Source organism: Musa acuminata, chromosome BXJ2-5 (genome assembly GCF_036884655.1).
Source record: "Musa acuminata AAA Group cultivar baxijiao chromosome BXJ2-5, Cavendish_Baxijiao_AAA, whole genome shotgun sequence".
In the NCBI taxonomy this organism is placed as follows: domain Eukaryota; kingdom Viridiplantae; phylum Streptophyta; class Magnoliopsida; order Zingiberales; family Musaceae; genus Musa; species Musa acuminata.
The window spans coordinates 28,237,214-28,259,235 of record NC_088342.1 but is presented as its reverse complement, the minus strand read 5'-3'; the positions used below and the strand labels follow the sequence as shown (position 1 = coordinate 28,259,235).

The 22,022-nt window shown below is 37.0% G+C and overlaps 2 protein-coding genes across 7 annotated transcripts; both read right to left on the bottom strand.

Moving 5' to 3' along the window:
* Positions 1-677: 677 nt before the first annotated feature.
* Positions 678-12,884, bottom strand: LOC103973768 (lysine-specific demethylase JMJ25). 6 transcript variants are annotated; one of them, XM_065109074.1, is made up of 14 exons: positions 12,592-12,884; positions 12,212-12,327; positions 9,754-9,853; positions 9,515-9,656; positions 8,700-8,763; positions 7,886-8,624; positions 7,207-7,626; positions 5,597-6,131; positions 5,355-5,476; positions 2,167-2,239; positions 1,991-2,076; positions 1,441-1,560; positions 1,100-1,161; positions 782-975 (listed from the first exon to the last, which is right to left on the bottom strand). In XM_065109074.1, exons 1-14 carry the CDS (start codon positions 12,748-12,750, stop codon positions 969-971), a joined length of 2,745 nt encoding a protein of 914 aa, XP_064965146.1. In that variant the 5' UTR covers positions 12,751-12,884; the 3' UTR covers positions 782-968. The 6 variants fall into 6 exon arrangements, with proteins under 6 accessions (XP_009386690.2, XP_064965146.1, XP_064965149.1 ...); XM_009388415.3 differs by having other exon boundaries at positions 678-975; positions 5,355-6,131; XM_065109077.1 differs by lacking the exon at positions 9,754-9,853 and having other exon boundaries at positions 5,355-6,131; positions 12,592-12,731.
* A 1,332-nt stretch (positions 12,885-14,216) lies between these two features.
* LOC103973767 (BAG family molecular chaperone regulator 1-like) lies at positions 14,217-15,267 on the bottom strand. Its single transcript, XM_009388414.3, has 2 exons — positions 14,813-15,267; positions 14,217-14,728 (listed from the first exon to the last, which is right to left on the bottom strand). The coding sequence occupies exons 1-2, from the start codon at positions 15,033-15,035 to the stop codon at positions 14,496-14,498; spliced, it is 456 nt and encodes a 151-aa protein (XP_009386689.2). The 5' UTR covers positions 15,036-15,267; the 3' UTR covers positions 14,217-14,495.
* Between the last annotated feature and the right edge of the window lie 6,755 nt (positions 15,268-22,022).

Here is a 22,022-nt window from a genome sequence, read left to right as displayed (position 1 = left end):
ATGTGCTAGTTAATTTAACTAGCACATAATAAAACTCAAAGAAATGAGATTGATCCAGCTTGCATCATTTACTGATTTGAAAAAAATAAATAAAATAATAAATTTTAGATAAAAAAAATTAATTTAATAATTTTAATTAAAAATAAGAGTGACGATAAAAAAATCCATATAGTTTAACTTTATTATTGTTTCTGTTAAAAGAAGAGTCTTTATCATGATTAAAGTAAAAGTATTTATTAAATAAAAATTAGTGTAATGTATTTATTAGATACAATTTTAAAATTAAAAAAAAAAAAAAAAAAACCCAGAGAGATGAGGTAAAACTAAGGAAGTCAGAAAGATTCAACCTTCAAATATTTCAAGTTATTATTATGAATAAAAAATTTATAGTTTTGAAGTTGTCTATCCTCCTCTGATTAATAGCCACCGTAGAGATTTTCCAATAAGATGCTACTACTCAAGCTCAAGCCACATTATATTTATTTAATCTTAAAGCAATATAATCCCAAAGCTTGGGCTAATTCAGATTGCTGCCTAACAATGATTTAACAAATTGATTAATCACATCCTTGCACAACGTCAAAAATCAAGACAAGACCATGATTTTAGCGTACATCAAACGTGGTAATATGGTTCGACACTTGGAGCACTGCTCTTAGACCAAATCGCAATACACGTGGATGCAACATCTACGAGTGCTATAAATTCTTTTTGGAGTTATATATACATAAAATATTAAAAGACACGCGTCACGATCTACGCCACCAACTTGCAAGCGGTGGGAACAAAAATGTAGTGCAGTATTGTATTTTTTAACCTAAATCATAGAAAGTTGATTTAGTGATAGAAAGTTTGATCGATGTACATAAACTGGTTAAAGAAACCCAAAAAAAAAACCCCCAAAAATAGGCATGTTCCTTTCATCAAAATTAACATGTTCCTGTGCAGACGATGTCGCCCTTTTTTTCTCATAAGCTGCAATAATAGAGGAAAAAAGAACAAATATATATATATGATCGTACAAGGCAAAGCAAAGTTGTTTAGTTTTCCAAAAGAAGGGAAAAAGATCATTTAGCTCAAAGCATGATTTATCACTCACCTGCCCAACTCCTCTAAATCTTTAATGACCTGCTGCACTGCATAGATTACCATTTTCTTCACCTGCACAAATAACATTTTTCAAACACCATGTTTCATAGTGTAATTGCTGACAAAAAATAGGAATGCGGAATTCATTGTATTAGCATTTTATACAGATGTTTGCAGGGTTCTTGAACCTGTTCATGTCAAACTCTATCTAGCTAAAACGTAAACCAGTGGCACTGCCAGGATATGAGAAAGGGTAAACAATTGTTGGCACTAAATACATCAGTCATGATCGCTTTAATTAAAGCTCATGTGATAAAACTACCAAGCAACAAATTATTGACAGAAAAATACCTCTAGTTTATCTTCCTTCCCCCGGTGATTGGTTGGAAGCACACGAATTTCATCAGCCAGATGGACACACTCCTTGATGTTTTCGGGAGAGACAAAGTCGAGGGCAACTTTTATGCATGACTTTTAAGAGGGAAAAAAAAAACATCAGAAGAGACGTAAAAGGTAACCCTAGTTAATTCAGGAATGTCCATCTATCAAGCGAGAATTAATTTGATGTTCTATTTTTCACAGTAAAACAAAAAAAGGATTCACATTTAAGCACATAACCATACAAAGGAGTCATCTCCGTTGACTTTCACGTCTCATATATAGTATATAAAACATGAGTAGTTCAATAAAGAGTGTCAGATCATAAAGCAGTCAAAAAAATTGGAGTGGGTTGCTTAACATGAACATCAAAATAGATTGGAACAGTAACAGACTCCCTTACAGTTTGGTGTTTTCAAGCTGTTCATTTATTGCACATGCAAAGTTCAAATTCATCTATTGTACACTTTCGTAAATGTATGTGAATATAGAATTTCGAACAAATGTATAGATTGCATATTACCTTCAAATTTCTAACTTGATGGGGGCAACCAGCAGGAATAAAAACAGCATCTCCAAGTTTCTGAACAAATGTCCATGGCTCAATTCCTGCACCAATTTAAATAAATAGCAGCTAACATCATGAAAGAACTAAACATAGATATCTCTCGAAAATAGACTGACTATCCATCAACCGACCATATTCTTCCTTGAGCTTCCGTTTGTGCTCCAAAGTCAAGTAAAATGTTTGGTCATGAATTGGATGAGTAACCTGTATTATCAACAGCAAGACATCATCTACCATATACTTTTTATAGGCATGTACCACATATTGCATAATGAAATAAATATCAGAAGAAACAATGAGTTAGGAGTAACTGATCCCTTCCACATGTTTTTCTTTTAAAGGAAACAATTACTCATGTTGATCAGACAGAACAAAACTTGGAGGAGGACAATCTCCAACCAAACCATCCCAATCTAGGCCAGCTTATGTATAAAAGGAAGACTTGCTCTAGGTGCATGGGTAAACTCAGTTGGATTGGCCCCACCAGCCAACTGTTTGATATCGTCAGTGATAGACCGAATAGGCCAAGGAGCAGGTGTAGCTCCCATGAAAATCTTTATAAGATTCTAACTATCTGAATGTATCCTTAGGTAAGTTAGATTCAGCCTCTTTGCATGCTTTAGCCCTGCTACCAGCACAGCCCCTTCAGCTTGAATGAGCGAACTCATGTGGCTGTCAACAAACCCCAGAGCCACCAATCGTCCCTGCTCATCCTTCAGGGAATAGCCCACACCTGCACTGCCAGAAACCAAGTCATAAGAGCCATTACAAGCTAAAAGGAAACCCTCCCAGCACTCACTCAATATTTCTAACTGAACAAAGACTATTTTGAGTCCCCTAAGCAATCTTGGTAAAATGTAATTGGTCATTAGTAGTGGCCACTACCTTCCTCCATATAGATATACTATTGGTCTGGTAATTGCGAAAGTGGGCATCATTCCGAGCCAACCACACAAGGATGTTGCAACAAGGCTATCTACTATAGGCATTAGATAGGCAACAGTAGGCGACCCCAGATTCCCCCCTTCTTCAAGCCAGGCCCCATATGCCCAATTCTAGAAGAACATGAAACCCACCCCAACATGGCACTGAACCTTATCCCACAACTCTAAGGTGATTTTGTATTCAAAGAAAATATGGGAGACTGTCAAAAAACAAATTACACAGAGGACATGAGACGATTGACGATGTAGGGACTTGGAAAGATAAGATGAAGTGGGAAATATGTTCCACAATAGTTTCCATAGAAAGACTAATTTTGGGTTGGATGTTCAGATTCCACATCACCTTCCAACCAAGCGAAAAGCTATCATCATTTTTGTCTCTCTAAACAGGTGATCTGACAGGACCACTACGAGGAAAAGACCAAAATCCAAGAATCCTCCTTGGGGATGTTGGAAACATGAATACCAAGCATCCTACAAACCAGGAGCAAATGAAAGCACAAATTAAGATCATGCAGTTTCCAGGAAGAATCTTCGAAACTTTCTCAAAATAATGCACAAAACCAAAATTGCAATAAGTGGGTCATTTACCGAAAAGGATATTTTCTAACCATGATCGTCCCAAACTCAAACGATTCGACCATTACCAATAAGCTTACAAGATCCCCCTCTCAAAATTGTGAGAGTGATGCAGTAAGTTTTTCCAACTAAAAGATGCACTAGGTTTGTTCATAGCAACTTGCCCAAGTGTCACGGACAAACTTCTAAACAGGATGTTTGATGTAATGCTTATGTATGTTCGTATCTTTTGGTATGTTCATGCTTTGCCTAGCATGTAGAGGGACAGCCGAAGGCTTAATAGTCCCATTTTAGTTGGGTTTGGTGGCCGCTTTAAGCTTATAAATAAAGGTTGTGTCATATGGACACTTGTGAGAGATTTTCGATCTGTAGTGGACCATTTTGACCTTTTATTGTGCAACTATTCAGAGCTTGTAAAGTATGTTTGTAATTTGCATTGTTTATGAAGTGGTTTCAGAAATGTTTGCTTGTGGATCCCAAGTGAGGCGTTTTCTCTAACCCGTTTTCTCTTTTGTGGATCCTAAGGGACCATGGGAGGCTTCGGGGAGATTGACCTTTGCGGACGGACACACAAGGGTGCCACGCGACTTAGGCAAAACCAGCTAAGTCCGTGACACAAGGGTTCACTAGCCCATACTGAGGTAAGAACCTTCTTCCACAAATTATTCTCCTTATTCAAGAACGAAAGGAGTCTCTTATCACAAATAAAATCCATGGTTACTGTGAGATTCCAAACTCCAAGACCCCTGCAGTTTTATGAGAGGTCACTCTCTCCTAGCTGATGAAGCTAACCCTTTGGAATTAGGAGATTTCTTCCCAAAAAAATTCCCTAACAAATTTGGACAAGAGCTGAAGGAGAGACGTTAGAATTAAGTAACGAGTACATGAGAATGGTATTGGTAATAGAGATAATAAGAACCAACCAGTCAACTTGAGAATTATATAATTCTGATGCTAGCCTTGGATTTTGTTCAACACTTTGTCCACAAGGTTCTGTTGAAGAGAGACAAGGATTTTACCATAGGATAAGTTCCAACGTACTTAAAAGGCGAGGAATCGTCCTTAATATCAAAACACAATGTTTGATAGATGGGTTACACTATTTTGGAAAAAGCAATTCAGATTTAGCTTTGTTAATCCTGAAATTAACGAGGGAGGAATAAAACTCCAATAGATTTTCTAAAGAAGCGCAGATTTTAGGGCCGGCTCTAACCACAATGAGAATGTCATCAGCAAAAATCAAATGAGAAACCTTAAGCCCTTTGCTATTGAAGCAGAGAGGAGATTACAGTCCACCAAATTATCAATGAGACTAGAGAGCAGTTTTAAACAAGAATAAACAAATAGGGTGACAACGGATCCCTTGTCTAATACCTCGATGACCGCTGCCACATGTATTATCACCAATTTTGCATTATTAGAACTCCTACATCAACCTACAAATCTTTGGGGCTCCCTTTTGCAATAATACAAAGATATCACAAGAAAATCAAATAAGATCAAAATAATAGTCTATTTGCTAAAGAGATTCCTAGATCATATAGAGATGTGTAACTACCTTCAAAGGGTTTCAAACTGGCCAATTATCGAAGAATCTATGACTAAAGTGTCAATATAAAGAACTATAGAAATGAAGTGATTACATTTTCATATGTACAAAACAATAAGATATCTATTGTCCATAATCATTCAAGACTAAAACATAATGAAAATATAGCATATTAAAACAATTCAAACACATTTTGTACTTATGTTTAAAATCTAGGTGCTTCAGTATTGGCTGGAATTTGTTGTACCTGGTGTAATGGAGAACAATGGATATGCCTAAATTCTCTGAAGTGCTTCATAAGAAATTCATGCAACTTTGGAACATCTTGCCTCCTGAAAATGTCCCACAAAGCACCTCCCTCTGCATATTCTAACCCTTCAAAGTCTGAAGTTAGGGAAGGTACACTACTATCAAAAGGTGTAACTCTATTAAGCAATGACTCCTTGCCATTTTGAGGAACAGCAGATGGACTTTCACGGACATTTGTACCTGCTATGGCATCAACCCTAATTGCCACTTCCTCAGGATCAGTTTGATCCGGTTGATCATTAATATGACCTTTCCTGGACTTTCCTCCACAAGGCTTTCGTCCTTTCCTCTCATATTGAAGCATTGTCTTCTTATCAACTGTCGTTCCACATTCACTAGCCAGATTGCAATGAGATTTTTCTTTTGTTGGACAACAAGGTTCACTTTTTTCATCCTGATCCATAAATACATCCAGATTATCAGCCACCGTATTGTCAGTCATCCTAGTCTTTTGATCATTATATGAACCATTAAGATGGTCATGATTTTCCAGCATCGGACGAGCTTCATCATTATCAAAGGCAATACAATCTGGATCTGGCTTAAACTTCTTCGAAGGGGCTGTTTGTTGCATCCCCGTCACATCATTATCTCTCTGAAAATTATTATATAATTCTACTTGATCCTGGGCAGCATGCTGTTTTTTCAACTCGTTTACACATTTAAGTTGCTCAGCAGTTAGAGTAACCTCCTCTGTATGTGTCAGAATGTTCACCTGAGAATTAACCATTTGAATATTCAAATAAGCAAGATCATTTAACTGAAAATGGTTCATTCAAAGAGTGTAATGCACAAAATATAAACAAAAAATCAACAGATTGGTGAGATTTGAAACAACATCAAGGCCAATGTGAAAGCTGAATAAAATAAATCATATATGTGCCTGGAACAATATCAGTGCTTTATAGTGCTAGTTTTCTCAATCTCAAAATATGTTATTGCAACCCAAAGGTCCCACGCAATGTAAAAATACCCTACCAATAACAAAATGTTGAGCAAATAGAGTGAAATACAACAAATTTAGGATGTGGTATTCATTGCTCGTGATAAGTTTGACCAACCAGGTCTTGAGAAGTGATTATGAAACCTTCTACAGGATACTAATGACAAGAGATGGACCACATTAGTAGAGCATTTTTAATCTGCAAAGTGGCATAATTGTTGTAACTTAGGTATCTAATCTGTGATGATTTAAATTAATTGAATTTATTCTGCCAGACAATTTAAGCAGTTAGAAATTTGGGTATTTAAAATTATCAGACAGTTCAAACATCCAGATCGAAACCATTTTACAAAGTAATTGAAAGAAATGAAGTATCATAATCACATAAACAATCAAGAGAAACACAACAGGATATAATTAAGTTTTTATAGTACTTGGAATAAGCCATCCCATAATATTCCTTTTAAACCTTCCTGAATAGAAATTACAACCATGATGCAATATAATGAGAAAACCTTCTTGTTGTAGAAAAGTAAACGAATCAAAAAATACTATAAAAATATAATTATATGAAAGGATTTATCAATTTGCACTGAGCTACTCATAGCCAAAACAAAATACAGTATTTTCCTGAAAATAGTTCAAGCAAGCAGTGTCAAGGAAAGGTCACATCGCCTCCAATTGTCATCACTAACCGTTCTTGTTTCTCAATTTTATGAAGCTTCCAATCATCATATCAGATGAGACCACACAAGGCAGATAGTCTCATTTGATACCCACATGTAACTCCAAAACTTAAGATGACAAAAGATCAAATCAGAGAAAGTAATTAAGAAGCTATACATACTGCATCAGACATATCACAGTGAAGCTTAGTGATTGAATCTCCACGACCTAACTCTTGTATAAACCCATACGCAATGTATGTCTTTGGCCCCAAGTCTGGCTTCAGTCCATCCTTAGGCAATTTGACAGCAAGATTAAGAAAACCATATCGATAATGTTTATGCTCCTTTTGTGTTTTCTTGTTGTTATGCTTCTGCTCCTTTGGTTTTTTCTTCTTTTTATGCTTCTCCTTTTTTATGAACGGATGTGTATACTCCTTAAAAGGCAACAACTTGACAAACTCAGCCCCATGGCGTGGCAACCGCTCCTCAAATGAGTTAGATGGTGGCCAGTCTTTCAATTTTAGTATCTGAGGCCACCCATAAGAGTCAAATCGGCCCTCTGAATACCCCTTAAAAAATTGATGAATATTCACATCAACCTGCAACATCATATTAGCACATGAGAAGTGAAAATTATTGATGTACCAATATAACTGCTAACTACATTTTTGCTCATTATGCACATATATACATATACATATCAGAACCTAGGCATCTTTTGTGAACTGGAAAAGTTTTGATTTCTGCAAATAAGATTCAAAACTCTCCTCAAGAGATATCAATAAAATGTTTCATTTTAACAATGCACTATGGTCACATATACAATCTCATATCACCAATGAAAACAAATGAACTGACCTCAGACAAGTCCAAACAATCAATGGCAATTACATCCAAGTGTTGACCATGTTTGATATTTGTAATCTGGCGAAATGCACGCCACATCACCATTGGTTCCCAACTCAGACCAGATGTCGTTTCCAGCACATTGGTTACAATTATAGGTTCACCCTTAACCCAGTGGCATTGGAAATGCTTCAGATCCTCATTTTGAATATCCAGAGCATTTGGACTGTACAAATAATTGTCACTCATATCATCACGGGAGGCAGCTTTTCTTGCTGAATCATTGCCATGGTCAACCACACCTTCTGATGTGAAACAAGAGCATCCCTGTTCCAAAACTCTAGTGATATTCATACATCTGTAGGTATGAACAAGTTCTTCTGCTTTCAATACCAAGTCTGAAACCCAACCATCAGGAAACAGAGTCCTTAATTCTAGAATGCCACTTCCACAGCCACCCATAGACTGCGGGGGGCAAGGAATGCTACCATCGCTCTGTGTTTTCCACTCTGATATTGACCTAAATTTGTCCTCAGAGATTCCTTCCAAGTCTTTTCTACCTTCTGGGAAATGAGCACAAGAATATTTACCATGCAAATAGTCAAACCCTTTATCGGCATATTCAACTTCTTCCACTCCACCTCCCTGTAGATGGCCCTCACGAAGCTCCCGACAACAAGTAAGACAGAGATCATATGAACAGTTTGGGCAGCTTCTGTGGTAATCATAAATAGAAGTTCTACAATTGTTGCTGCAGGAAACACCATGGCATTAACTTCCCTATATATTCCAAAATATATTTTAAAAAAGGATATGTTCTGCATACCAATATGCGCGTTCATCAGCATTCCAACATGCTTCCTGAAGCTTAAAATCTGATAGAGATAAACCTGTACCAGCATGAAGTTACCAAAGATTAGGCAACTAAAATTTTTCAACAAAAAGACTGGAGTGTTGTTCACATGTTAGCAATCGTCCACCAAAATATGGATGTAAAGCCACTTTTGTGACTATCCTCATCTATCCAGTGACAAATCCAGAGATATTGAAGGCATTAAACAACAAAGGCAGAGAGTATCACTATCAACCATCATGTTCTCTAGGAGTGCATTAAACAACACAGGCATTCAACTAAAGCTCCAGGAAATCAGCCATAGATTCCTGAATTACTAATGTTATCTAGGAGTACAAGTAATGGTCAAATGAAAGTCCAACAAACATAATCAGCTTTTCTTCATTTGCATCATCATCATCATCCAAAGTAGATCTGTAAATCATAGGACACGACCATATCCAGATATGATGTAAGCCAAAGACATAATAAACATTTTGATTTAACAAACAAAGTCTTAATCCAATCTGATTATCATATTGCAATTTAATATTGTTGAACCTGATCAAACCATTTATGATTTAGTCAAGTAGAATAATATATTATTTCATTTACTGCTTAAATAATATAATTGACAATAAAAGGTTAATGATAATGGCAATGGCACACACAGTTTTTACCTATCAGTCCAACCAGGTTCGGACAAAACCCTGATCCAATCTGAATCTGACCATCTATGGTCCTAATCCAGACTGAATTAAGCATAGGGCAAAAATGCCAAATATTTTACAAAAATATAATAGAAAAACCTTGATTCTTTGCTTCCAATTCCTTTTCTAACACTTGTTCTTGATTTATTTTTTGGGCGACTGGAAGAAGCAATTGGAGAAGGTAAGCAGAGTATTGTAACTTTTCATCATCACTAAATTCTACACCAAATTTCAACAAATCCTGCAACAAAGTACCAATATAGATTATCAGTCCTCAGTAAACACACATAACAATGAAATAAATAGGGCAAGCAGAGGAATCTGGCAAAATAACGGACTTTCAATGATCCATCCATGCGCAAGCATGCTTTGCAATTGCAATTTCCTCGACAAACTGGGCAAGCCTCAGAAATTGCCTCCTCAGTTAATTGAGAATACCTACATTTTAATAATTAACTTTAGTTATGCTAAGTATGCTTAAAACTAATAATCACAGAAGTTGTAATTATTTAAAACCAGATATCACCCTACAAAATATTGCATCAAATCCGTAGCACCCATTTTGCAAGTTAAGCACACAATTACAGGAAAATAAACATCGAGAACTACAATTAAGAACTTGGGTTTACCACTGCCTGTTAAGTTCTGAGAAGTTCCACTGACCACAGTTAGGATAAGTCATACAAACTGCAGGATGCTTGATGAAAGGATTGCATTCAGTGTTAGATTGGACAACCAAAACTTACCATATCTAGGTTGGGTATAATTGACTAAATAGTCAACTGTGCTAGCATGCAAAAATACTTAATAACACTGAATACACATTGAAAGACAGTTATTATAGAAATATAAAATATTTGGAGAACTTTTTATGGGTAATTAAATTATTGTGAAGAAAACAGTTTTATAAATATGGAATCAAGTCTATGAAACCTTAAAAAGAAGAAGATTTAATTTAAATTTACCACCAGAATGGGATAAGGCAGCAGTAGAGCTTCAAATTACATTCCTATTGAAGTTCAGCCCTTATGGGTGAAGTGGGTTCATATGATCCTATGAAGCATCAATTTATGCATAAGAGCTTTCCAGACATTACAAAGAGCCCCTCAATTTTTTAATCAAGTAAACTTTAATTTTGCAAAAATCTAAAACAAGGACTTCCACAGAAAGAGGATTAACAATAACTGCCCCTTCCAGAGTAATCATTTATTGGCTCCATTAATTGCATGCACATCCACAATCCCCACAAAGTAGAAAGGAAAAAACTCCTACTGTCTATTCCACTTTTCATTTCCAAATTCCTTATAAAGAAGGGAAAGAAAAGAAACTTTTACCATTTCAACAGGTTCAGTGGTAAGAATCCCTTGCCAATAGTTAGTCAAGCCAAGTTATGCCAGTCATCTACCATTACCCCCAACCACAATCCAACCTGACCCATTCCCACGAGCATGCAACATAACATATTTTGATTTTGGATAGAGAACAGAATAAGTGCCTCACTACCTCAATCACAAAAACAAGCATAACGGTGCAGTATGTGAGGTATGTATGGGCTCAACATATGTTTAAATTAAGTTGAAGATTGAAAAGATATAGTTCGTGAAAAATTCAAAGGACTGAGTAAGGTCTAATTTGTGCTGGAATTCAATGGGCTATTTGCACCATGTGATGCGACAATGCAGAAGAGTTAGCTCATTTCTGTGAGGTGAATGACTTGTTGACATCCATGCATGTGCTCTCTCTCTCTCTCTCTCTCTCTCTCTCTCTCCATCCCCCGCACCCCGCCCCACTTGTTTCTGTTTCTTTAACTAATATGATTATGCACCTTCTTTTCTTTTGTATTTAATTGAATTTTAGGATTCATATCTGAAATTTGGCAATTGAAAGGATGAACTACATGTCCGTATGTCTAAATATCTAGCACTTTTTTAATATTTATTTTTTGTTCCAATGATCAACAAGCAGGTTATATATATTATTTATGATATAAAGACTCAAATGACCAACCAGATCTAATGGTCCAATTCATAATGCAACTGTCCACAAACCAAGGCCCTTTTGAGTATTTTAAATCTTAATCATCATTTTCCTTTGGAAGCATCAGAGGAGTTGTTTAATTTATATACGTTTAGATAAAATTTAATCAAACTCCAGGTCTATCAACCATTTCTAAAATGTTAATGCACACAATGAATGCTATACTAATTTAGTGAATTGATTAAGAGGCCATTTTGCTCTTATTTATCGCTCTTGTGACGTCCATTGCATCAAACACAAACTTAATTTAACCTCCTTGAATTTGAAAAAAAATCAAATAATACATGTATTTTATTTTCTAACTTTTTAATTCTTTCTATTATGTATGTTACAGTTCTGCCATGCTCTTTTTTCTTGTATGAGCTAAGTGTAGCAAACCTTTTTTTTTCCTTTTTTGCTACCAGCATAGGATGTTGACACAACTATTTGCTGTGTTGTGCCAACCATACATGTATAAATGTCACGTATGGGTGACAGTATGAAAGCTAATTTCCATAATTAGATAGCTATCATTTTTATCAATGTGTGTATGTGTATATATAAACTCATAGGCAGTCCCTCCCTTCCCCCGAAAAAAGAGTGAAACATAAGACCCTCTATCTCCCACTTCATGTTGTAAGAACTAACTTCCACATTGATGACAACCGCATCATGCATCGTATTGAAAGGCAACTAATAAACGCAAACTAATATGTTACGATTAAATCCAAAAATGCTCTTCAATAACCAAAAACAAAAAAGGATGCGTTAGAAAAATACCATCTCGTAATGCATGGGATGCAATATCGCTTCGACCGGCACTTTGTACAACGAACAACCCTACCCTTATCATTCCGCTGGCACTGGTGGCACATTGTGGATTCCACTGGATTCCCCTGTTAAATCCAATCACCAAATATGTTGGACTATAAATACCCAAAGAATCCATACTCCGCACCGAAGCTGTAGCTAAAACTACAGCGAGACCAAGAAAGGAAAAGTAGAAGACGAAGAAGAAGGCCTTCATTTGAGCATATTAATAGAGCATATGCTTTCTCCGCATTGTATCCAAGAAATTCAGGCTGAGAAAGAGGGCAAAGACCAAGAACACGGAAACAGAAGCCGAATAGAATGGGAAGTGACGAAAGGGTCACCCATACGTTTGCATCCAAGTGCTTAGAGCGGCACTTATCGGGGAAGTCGAGCTGTGGGGAGCTCTGGACGGGGGGCCTCCGGCCGCCGCTGCGCGTCCTCGAGGGGAACCCCCCGTCCTCCGCCTCCGCCGGCCGACGCCGCTTCCCCGTTCTTATCGGCGGCATCGCTTCGTCTTCTTTGCCCTAGTCGCGGGGACTGGTGGCGGTCGCGTCGGCGGCGGCAGCGTGGAAGTGGTTTCCTTCGATCTGTGGGTTCCTTGTCGATTCCGGAATCGTAAGCGACGCGGGCCGCACGTGCTGCCCACTTCAGTGTGTTTGGTCCAACATATATCTATAACCACTCGTCGTATTTTAATGCACGTGAGCATCACGTGCAGTAAATTTCGCATGCGGTTCACTTCATTTCCAAAGATTCCAAGATTATCTTTACATAAATACTAACGCTCTTTGATTTTCCAAATATTACAAGGTCTTAAACTATTCGATTACATGAACTTCTATTATTATTAGAAAAACACCACCGATATCGATCGCAAATTTGGATAAAAGACTATCTCAAGTCTAATGAAAATTTGCAAATATTTAGATTTTAGAAACATTTTCAATATGGAAATTACTGAAATGTTCTTGCTTTTTTTATATATAAAACTTGAGCGTCTTTGCTCTCGCAGACAAGTGATGGTTAATTAATGAAGTAATGAAGACATATATTATGTATACATACATGTATATTTATTTATTTGTTTTATTTATATTATGTAAATTTCATATATTTTATAATAATATAATAAAGTTAAATTAGACATATATAAGAAAATTATTTTTTACATAAAAATATATTATTATTATTATTATTATTATTATTTATTAGGATTTGGCATATGGAGAATGTCATGATGGCTTCCACATATAACCAAAAAAAAAAAAAAATCCATTAGACATGCTTTATCGACATAATGCCTAAATTCTCTTTATTAACGGGCGATCATTAGATAAACAGAAATTTAAAACTTAAAACTGGTTGGAAGCATTTTTCGCTCATGACTAATGAACAGAAACTAATTTAATTATTAGAAGATCTGATATACCATTCAAGTAAAATTCTTGGTTGATCGAGTTTCACATCTCTCAAGAATTGTTTTTTTTTTTTCTCCCTCTTTCTTGATGTGATAATACCCAATATCAATTTTACCACGTGGAGTGGATGATCAAAATTGATCATGCCAAATATAATTTAATTTTATCTCCTAGAAAGGTAATCGTTGGTTAGCGTTTGACTAATTCAGATGTAAAGCCAACAATTTATTTAGCACGACATTAAGACGATCCGAAAAAGAAGGTGAAAAAATGAAACCATAGCACAAACAGTGGATATGTTTTACTATGCTATACTAACCAAGTCTTTGATCTCTTGGTCAATGCATTCTCATGTACATGTAAAGAGCTTATAAAACGAACACACTAAAAAATTATTTGCATCAAATTCCATATGTAAAAAAAAAACTTGGTTTATACATTTTCCAGAGTGAATCTTACAATAAAAATGTAGATAAATTGGATTAGCCCGTTTCTCTCTCTCTCTAAAAGAAAATTGTAAATAACAATCTGAAATAGTAGTTTGTGAATCCTGCTTTAGATGAAACCTCAGTTTCTTTTTATTTTTACCAGGTTCCTCAGTACAAGAATATGAGGTGATGTCCCACCAACTCAAGTTAAGGTAAACGAGTTTCCGTTTCATAACATCAAAATTACTTGGGAATGTAACTCTGATGGTTGAGGATGCTTCTCTACATCAACTTTACAGCTGACTCACTCATCACACTAGTACTCGGTGAAGGATGAGTTTGGCCTCGAAGACCTTAATTCTCATGTTGTTAGTGGTTCTGACAGAGACAAAAGGGGCAAAAGCTCTACACCTCGATAATGGTGTGGCATGGCCTGCTGCTCACCACATGACTTCCTGCCATGTCCCTCAGCTTCCTTTCTTTGATTGCAGGATCCTCCAAAAGTAGCACCTTGTCCTTGTCCCTAACACCCACCATGTGAAGATGATCGCCATCCTCTCTCTCCTTGCCCCTGAACAGAAGCCTCTGCTCCCTTGGCTCCATTCCTGTCACCATCGCCACCACCGTCTTCAACTCCCCTGCAACACCACATGGAAGCTCAGGTAGGTCACAAGAAGATGGAGAAAACACGTAACAGAGGCTGAGAGCATTAATTGGCGTACCGAATGAGGCAGTGGCTCCGATAGATACGTCATGCCAATTCCATCCAGTGGAGATTCTCACGGTCACCGCTTCATCAGCTTCCTCTCCGCATCCTCTCTTCTGAACCAGCATGCCACCAGGCCGCAGCTCCCACTGGACATCCCCGTTCCCGCTGCAGCCACCGGTGCTGCTGCCGAGCTTGGAGCTCCTCTTGAAGAGCTTCCTTGATCTCAGCTTGATCATTCTTCTTGGCTTTGTGCGGACACAGCTTGGAAGACTTTGAGCTGTATATGGATGGAGAGGAAGAGAGGGAGAGGGGTTGGACGTGCTTTATAGGCGTGCATCAGGATAAGGAGGTCATTGATGGAGGAGAGGTTCTTTTATGGCTTAAGAAACGAGAAAGGAATGGCTGCGATGAGCTTCTTTGTGAGGGCCAGGAAAGAAATGACAACTTTAATTGATGTTGGTGAGCTTGTTTGCTGAAGGGGATATAAGCCCTGTGGACGTTTGAGTAGAATAGCGATTGATGCGGGATGGAGCTTATTGTGGCGGGTTTTACGGGGGAGTAAGTGCGGCAGAGCACATGGGGTGGGCGACATGCTATGCCTGATTCATGGGCTGACATAATAACAAACACATGGTCGGTTAGGACTAAAACAGTCGGAATTAATATGATGATGGTTGGTGAGGATCAACGAGATCATTGAGGTGGGACCGAACAAGATATTTGTTTCGAAGGTTTTGGCTTCATTCAGCTGTTGCTTACGAGTGATTGATTGATCTATGTTGAGTTCCTTCTCGGGGTGGCCACCATCATATTATAGAGCTTATTCTTGCTCACGAATAATTTACTTTCAATGGTAAAATCCAACGAGAGAACGTTAATGTCAATCAAGCATTTCAAGGAATATAATATATATATATATATATATATATATATATATATATATATATAATCTCATGTATGGTAGGTTTTTTTTTCTTCTTGGTTTGTCTCAAATTTGATTCGTTTTAAGTTATTAATTCTTAAAATTAAGGAAACAAATATTAAAGTTCAGATCATAGGTTCCCAGCTAGCAAGAAAAGACAAAAAAAAAAAAAACACTCCTAATTAATTTTTGATATTTAATATAACATAAATTATTTAATGTATAAAAATCTTAATTGAAAAAGTTACCATATGGTGAAAGAAATTGTGCCTTTCAATAATATAGTATATATTTATAGTTTAAGACCGACAGTTTGGATGTAACTGAATTAGAGTATTCAACTTAATAAAACTTTAGATTAAAGAATAGGAATTTGGGATTAATTTAGATGAGATGAAGTAGGTTTAAGATTCTATTGGCATGTGCGACGAGGGGTTTAGAATCCCCAAAAGATCAAGGCATATGGTAAGGATTAAAATTATTAAGACAATGTTAGATAGGAAATGAGATTTGGAAGTAAGCCATCATTTATAATTCCAAACCCAAATTGAGATTATAATTAGTTCGAAGCAAACAAAAGTCCCGAGGTGGCGGTTCCCGCATTTATGACCGATGAGAAGGCCCTACGATCTTGAATCCTGTCTGGGATGAGACAGACGAGCTATGAGGTGATGCGAAAGCCCAGCTGGCTAACGTGAGAATCTAAAGGCACCATCCAATTGGATACATTAAATCCGAAGTGTCCCGCAAACGTTGACCAACGCAGCAACACAAGCGTCGTCCATGGCAGCCATGGCGCTCGATGCCAAATGCGCCACCCCCACCCACCTCATCACTTCCAGACGTGCGCTAACGATCGAAGTGCATCTTGCTCCTCACGCTCCCTAAAGGACTTGCCATCTCCAGCGGTCCTTCTTCCTGACAATTGGGCTGGGACAATTAGGCTTTCTGAACCTTAAATCAGTAATTAAAAGCAAAAGAAAAGGGTTTTGAGATAGAGCAGCGTTCGTGCAGGAGAAAGGGTGCAGCGGCAGGGCAGCGAACGTGTGCAGCAGCGACGGCGCACAGAGAGAAGGAAAAGAAAAGAATATATATATATATATATATATATATATATATATATATATATATATATATTGACCCGTGAATATGCTGATGCCTATATAGGCCCTTTCTTTAATAAAGTAATTGTGTGCTGTCAAAGAGGTATGTACTTATTAGTTTGGAAGAGTAATAAAGTATTAGCAAAAAACCTGCTATCAAAAAAAAAAAATATATATATATATATATATATATATATATATATATATATATATATATGTTGGGTTCAGTCGTGGGTTTGGATAAATTTGGGTCATAAGCTCAAATCAATAATTAAAAAAGAAAAGGTAAAATTGGGTGACAGCAGCGGTGTGTGAGTGAAGCGTGCGACGATGTGCTGAGGAGAGAGAAAGATTAAGTTTATGAGTTTTCTGTTTGACGATCGGTAGCCAAATGTTATCAGTTTTGGCCCAAATTTTATGTGGAGAATCCTTGCAGTAAACTCTACAATCCTAACGGTGTTGATCTACAGTTTATCCTCTCTAAGATACTTTCCTACTATATCCACTTTGTGAGACCTATAATTCTCTTACGAGGAGATCCATCTTATGTGATGAAGATATGCTATGCTAGAGCCAAGATCTATAATCTTGATGTTATTGTGATTTTCTAGTTATCTAGAGAAGACTATTGTAAACCTGTTATCATTATTATTGATAGTGGAAATTTGAGGTAGACTACGATCCCGTGGTTTTTCTCACATTGGGTTTTTCACGTTAAAAAGATGTTGTCTCACTGTGTGATTAATTATTTGCTCTATTGTTTATGCTGTGCTAGTTGATATTTACATTTGGATATCAAGTTGGTATTTTGATGAGGAACCCATTTTGATATACAAAAAGGGAAAAAAATATTCCGTTTTAATAGGTTTTTCCCAACAAGTGGTATCAGAGCATCATGTTGTTTGGTGCTAGTTTTCTTGTGTGATTGAAATGGAGCAGTCAGATGGTATGTTTAAATTGAACTCATCAAATTATTCCACTTGGAGGCATCTGATGGAAGATTTGCTATATTGCAAAGATTTGTATAAGTCTATCAAGGTTAAAGATAAACCTTCTACTATGAACGATGAAGAATGAGAAGTTCAACATAGAAAAGCTATTGCCTATATTAGAAGATGGATGGATATAAACTTGCATGAGCATATTTCAAATGAAATCGGAGCTGATGTTGTTTGACAAATGTTAGAAAATCTCTTTGCGAAAAAGACGGTGGGAAATAGAATTTCTCTCCTCAGAAGACTTGTAAATTTTAAGTATAAAGATGGTGGTAACATTGTTAAGTACATAAACCTATTTTAGAGTCTTGCAAACAAGTTGGTTGCTATGAAAATGAATATAGATGAGGAGATGTAAGGATTATTACTTCTCAGCTCTTTACTAGAAATTTGGGAAACGTATGTTGTGACTATTTGTAACTCCAAGCCAAAGGGGACTCTAACTATAGATATGGTTAAAGTCAGTTTGCTAAATGAAGACGCCAAAAGGAAAGAACAGGGTGAATCTTCTTCTGGTGCATTTGTTACTGAAAAACAAGAAAGACATAGAAGAAGTCATAGTAGAAATCCACATGTATATAGAGGAATATCTAAGTCTAGAAGAGATATAAAATGTTTTCACTGTAATAGGCCAGGTCACATGAAGAAAGAGTGTAGGTTTTGAAAGCGAGAACAGAATGAAATGAAGAAAAATGAGAAAGAGACCAATACAGTTGCTACTGAAGGTAATACCACTATTGTTTGTGATGAAGGTTGTGTTAGTCTTATAGCTTAGGACAGTAATTGGGTAATTGACTCTAGTGCTTCATTTCATGTTACTTCTCATGGTGATTTCTTTAGATCTTACACTGCTAGTGATTTTGGTAATATCAGAATGGGAAAACAGTGATACATCTAAGATTGTGGGTATTGGAGATATTTGCTTAGAGACCAGTATTGGGAGCAAATTGATACTCAAAGATGTAAGGCATGTTCCAGATATTCGTCTTAACTTGATATCTGCATGTAGACTTGATGATGAGGGCTTTGCACATTATTTTGGTGAAAGTAAATGGAAACTCACTAAAAGTTCTCTAATTGTGGCAAAAGGAAAGAAAATTAACTCTTTTTATGTCATGGAAGCTAAGCTACATAAAGGAGAGATTAATGCAATTCAAAAAGGTGAAAGTATAGATCTTTGGCATAAGAGGCTTGGACATATCAGCGAGAAGGGACTTCAAACTCTTGCTAGAAAGCAGTTCTTACCTGAGTTGCAAGGTACATCTCTTAAATCTTGTAATCATTGCTTAGTTGGAAAAACACATAGAGTTGCATTTCAGATATATCCATCATCTAGAAGATCAGATGTTATTGATTTAGTTCATACTAATGTTTGTACTATACAAACTAGAACTCTTGGAGGTGCTCTTTATTTTGTTACTTTTATTGATGACCATTCTAGAAAAGTGTGGGCTTTTGCTTTGAAATCTAAAGACCGTGTACTCGATATTTTCAAGGAGTTTCATGTCAGTGTTGAAAGAAAAACTGGCAGAAAACTAAAGTGTATTCGATCAGATAATGGTGGCGAGTATAGGGGTCCTTTTGAGAATTATTGTAGGTTTCATGGTATCAGACTTGAGAAAACAGTTCCTAAAACTCCTCAACAGAACGGTGTGGCAGAAAGGATGAACAGAACCATTGAAGAAAGGATTAGGTGTATGCTTTCCGTTACTAAAGTCATTTTGGGGGGTAGCTATGAGAACTACAGTTGATTTGATAAATCTTTCTCCATCAGTTCTTCTGAAAGGTGATGTTCCAGAGAGAGTATGGAGAGGAAAAGATATAACTTATAATCATTTAAGAGTCTTTGGGTGTAAAGCATTTGTTCATATTCCCAAAGATGAGAGGTTTAAGCTTGATAGCAAAGCAAAGGTATGTATCTTCTTGGGATATGGTTATGAAGAGTTTGGGTACAGATTATAGGATCAAGTGAACAAGAAGATTATTAGAAGCAGAGATGTTGTGTTTCTTAAAGACCAATTGTTTGATGATGGTGATAATATTGAGAAGCCATAAACCTCTGTTTATATTCCTTGGAGTTTAGGTCCAGTTCTTTCACCTGTAGTTCATGATGATCATGGAGGAGATGAACAAGAAGATTGGGTGAGAATACCAGTGATGATACACCTACAATTGATGATGTTGAACCAACTGAACAAGCACCTCCACCACCAGTTGAGATTCCATTGAGAAGATCTACTAGAGAGCGACAACTATCTACCAGATATCTGTTGGGCTGATGGCCCATATTCAGCCCATGTGGGCTTTATCAGCCCACAGCTCACACCCCCTCTTAACCTAACCCTAATTAAGATTAGGGGGGTGTGGTGGCTGCGTTTTAGAGGCAGATTAAAGCTATAAAAAGGCAGCAACGAGACAGATCTTTGTAGCGACGAGATTCCAAAGAGAAGAAGGAGAACAAGGCAGAAGAGGAAGAGAAAGAAAGGGAAGAAGACAAGGACAACGCAGAGAGACTGTTCACAATCATCTAGCAGTGTTCTCATCTCAGGTTAGATCAAATCTACAGTAGGCTCTTGCTGTGATTACTTGGGAGGTTTTAGATATTGTGGGCAGTAACGTGATCCTTGTATCCCAGTTATTCTCTTGTGGTTGTTGCTTGGGTTTTGGGCAAGAGATTGAGATTTGTATATTCATTATTCTCATAGTGGATTATCTCTAGTTTGCCCCGTGGTTTTTACCCTTCACATTGAAGGGGTTTTCCACGTATATCTTGGTGTTCTGTTTGATTGTGTTTCCATTTTATTCCGCTGCGTATTTTGGTCTTCTAGTATTTGTTCCTATACAAAGGTTATTCCTGTTTATATCCCCATCAACTGGTATCAGAGCGGGGTTTTGGTGATTTAATTTTTGTATTTGAACATGGAGGCCAGTAATATTTCTCGCATGATTAGTTTGAATGGAAATAATTGGATGATATGGAAACCAAGAATGGAAGATCTCTTGTATTGCAAAGATTTGTATGGACCTTTGCAAGGGGATAGTGCAAAACCTACAACTATGATAGATGATGAGTGGAAGAGGTTAGATCGAAAAACAATTGGATTTATTAGACAGTGGCTTGATGATAGTGTATTTCACCATGTTTCTACTGAAATTTCTGCATATTCTCTTTGGAAAAAATTGGAAAGTCTCTATGAAAGAAAAACAGCTGGCAACAAAGCTTTTTTGATCAGAAAACTTGTGAACCTAAAATATAGAGAGGGTGCTTCTATTGCTGAGCATTTGAATGAAATGCAGAGTATTACTAACCAGTTATCCTCTATGAGAATGTCTCTTGATGATGAGTTGCAGGCATTGTTACTTCTCAGTTCATTACTAGAAAGTTGGGAGACACTGGTGGTTTCCCTTAGTAATTCTGCGCCAGATGGTATTGTCATTATGAGTCAAGTAACAAGCAGTTTGTTGAATGAGGAGTTGAGAAGAAAGAGTTCGGCAACATCTCAGAATAATTCACAAGCACTTATCTCAGAGAACAGAGGAAGGTCAAAGTCTAGAAGCAGTTCACGTATGGGTAGGAGCAAGTCAAGATCAAGAAAAGATATTGTTTGCTATAACTGTGGTGAGAAAGGACATTACAAGAACCAATGTAAGCAACCTAAGAAGAACAAGAAAAAGGGAAAAGAAGTGGAGTCTACAGAGTCAAAGGATAATACTACAGCTATAGTGCAGGGTGGTGATTATTTGATTTTGTCTCCTTCTGATGATATTTTTTCTTGTGTGTGTCAGGATCTTGAGTGGGTGATTGACACAGGTGCTTCTTATCATGCTACACCACGGAGGGAGTTTTTTGCTACATACAGGTTTGGAAACTTTGGTGTTGTCAAGATGGGCAACTATGGCACAGCAAACATCATTGGCATGGGTGATATCCATTTAAAGACCAACCTTGGCTGTAAGTTGGTACTTAAGGATGTGAGGCATGTGGTTGACTTGAGGCTAAATTTAATTTCAGTTGGAAGACTAGATGATGAAGAGTATGAAAGCAGATTTCACAGAGGGCAATGGAAGCTCAGTAAGGGTTCTCTTGTTATAGCTAATGGAAAGAAATGTCATACTTTGTACAGGTTGCAGGCTAAAGCTTATGGTGAGCAGTTAAATGCTACAGAGAAAGACTTCAGTATGGAGTTGTGGCATAGGCGATTG

Bases quoted from the DNA above. Each gene is read 5' to 3' on its own strand.
- LOC103973768 (XM_009388415.3), bottom strand. From the start codon at position 12,750: ATGCCGCCGATAAGAACGGGGAAGCGGCGTCGGCCGGCGGAGGCGGAG. The intron at 9,854-12,211 runs GTATTTTTCTAA...ATTAAAATGTAG, and splicing joins ATCCCATGCATTACGAGATG to GTATTCTCAATTAACTGAGG. The intron at 6,132-7,206 runs GTATGTATAGCT...GTTAATTCTCAG, and splicing joins ACTGTGATATGTCTGATGCA to GTGAACATTCTGACACATAC.
- LOC103973767 (XM_009388414.3), bottom strand. From the start codon at position 15,035: ATGATCAAGCTGAGATCAAGGAAGCTCTTCAAGAGGAGCTCCAAGCTC. The intron at 14,729-14,812 runs GTACGCCAATTA...GTGGTGTTGCAG, and splicing joins CGGAGCCACTGCCTCATTCG to GGGAGTTGAAGACGGTGGTG.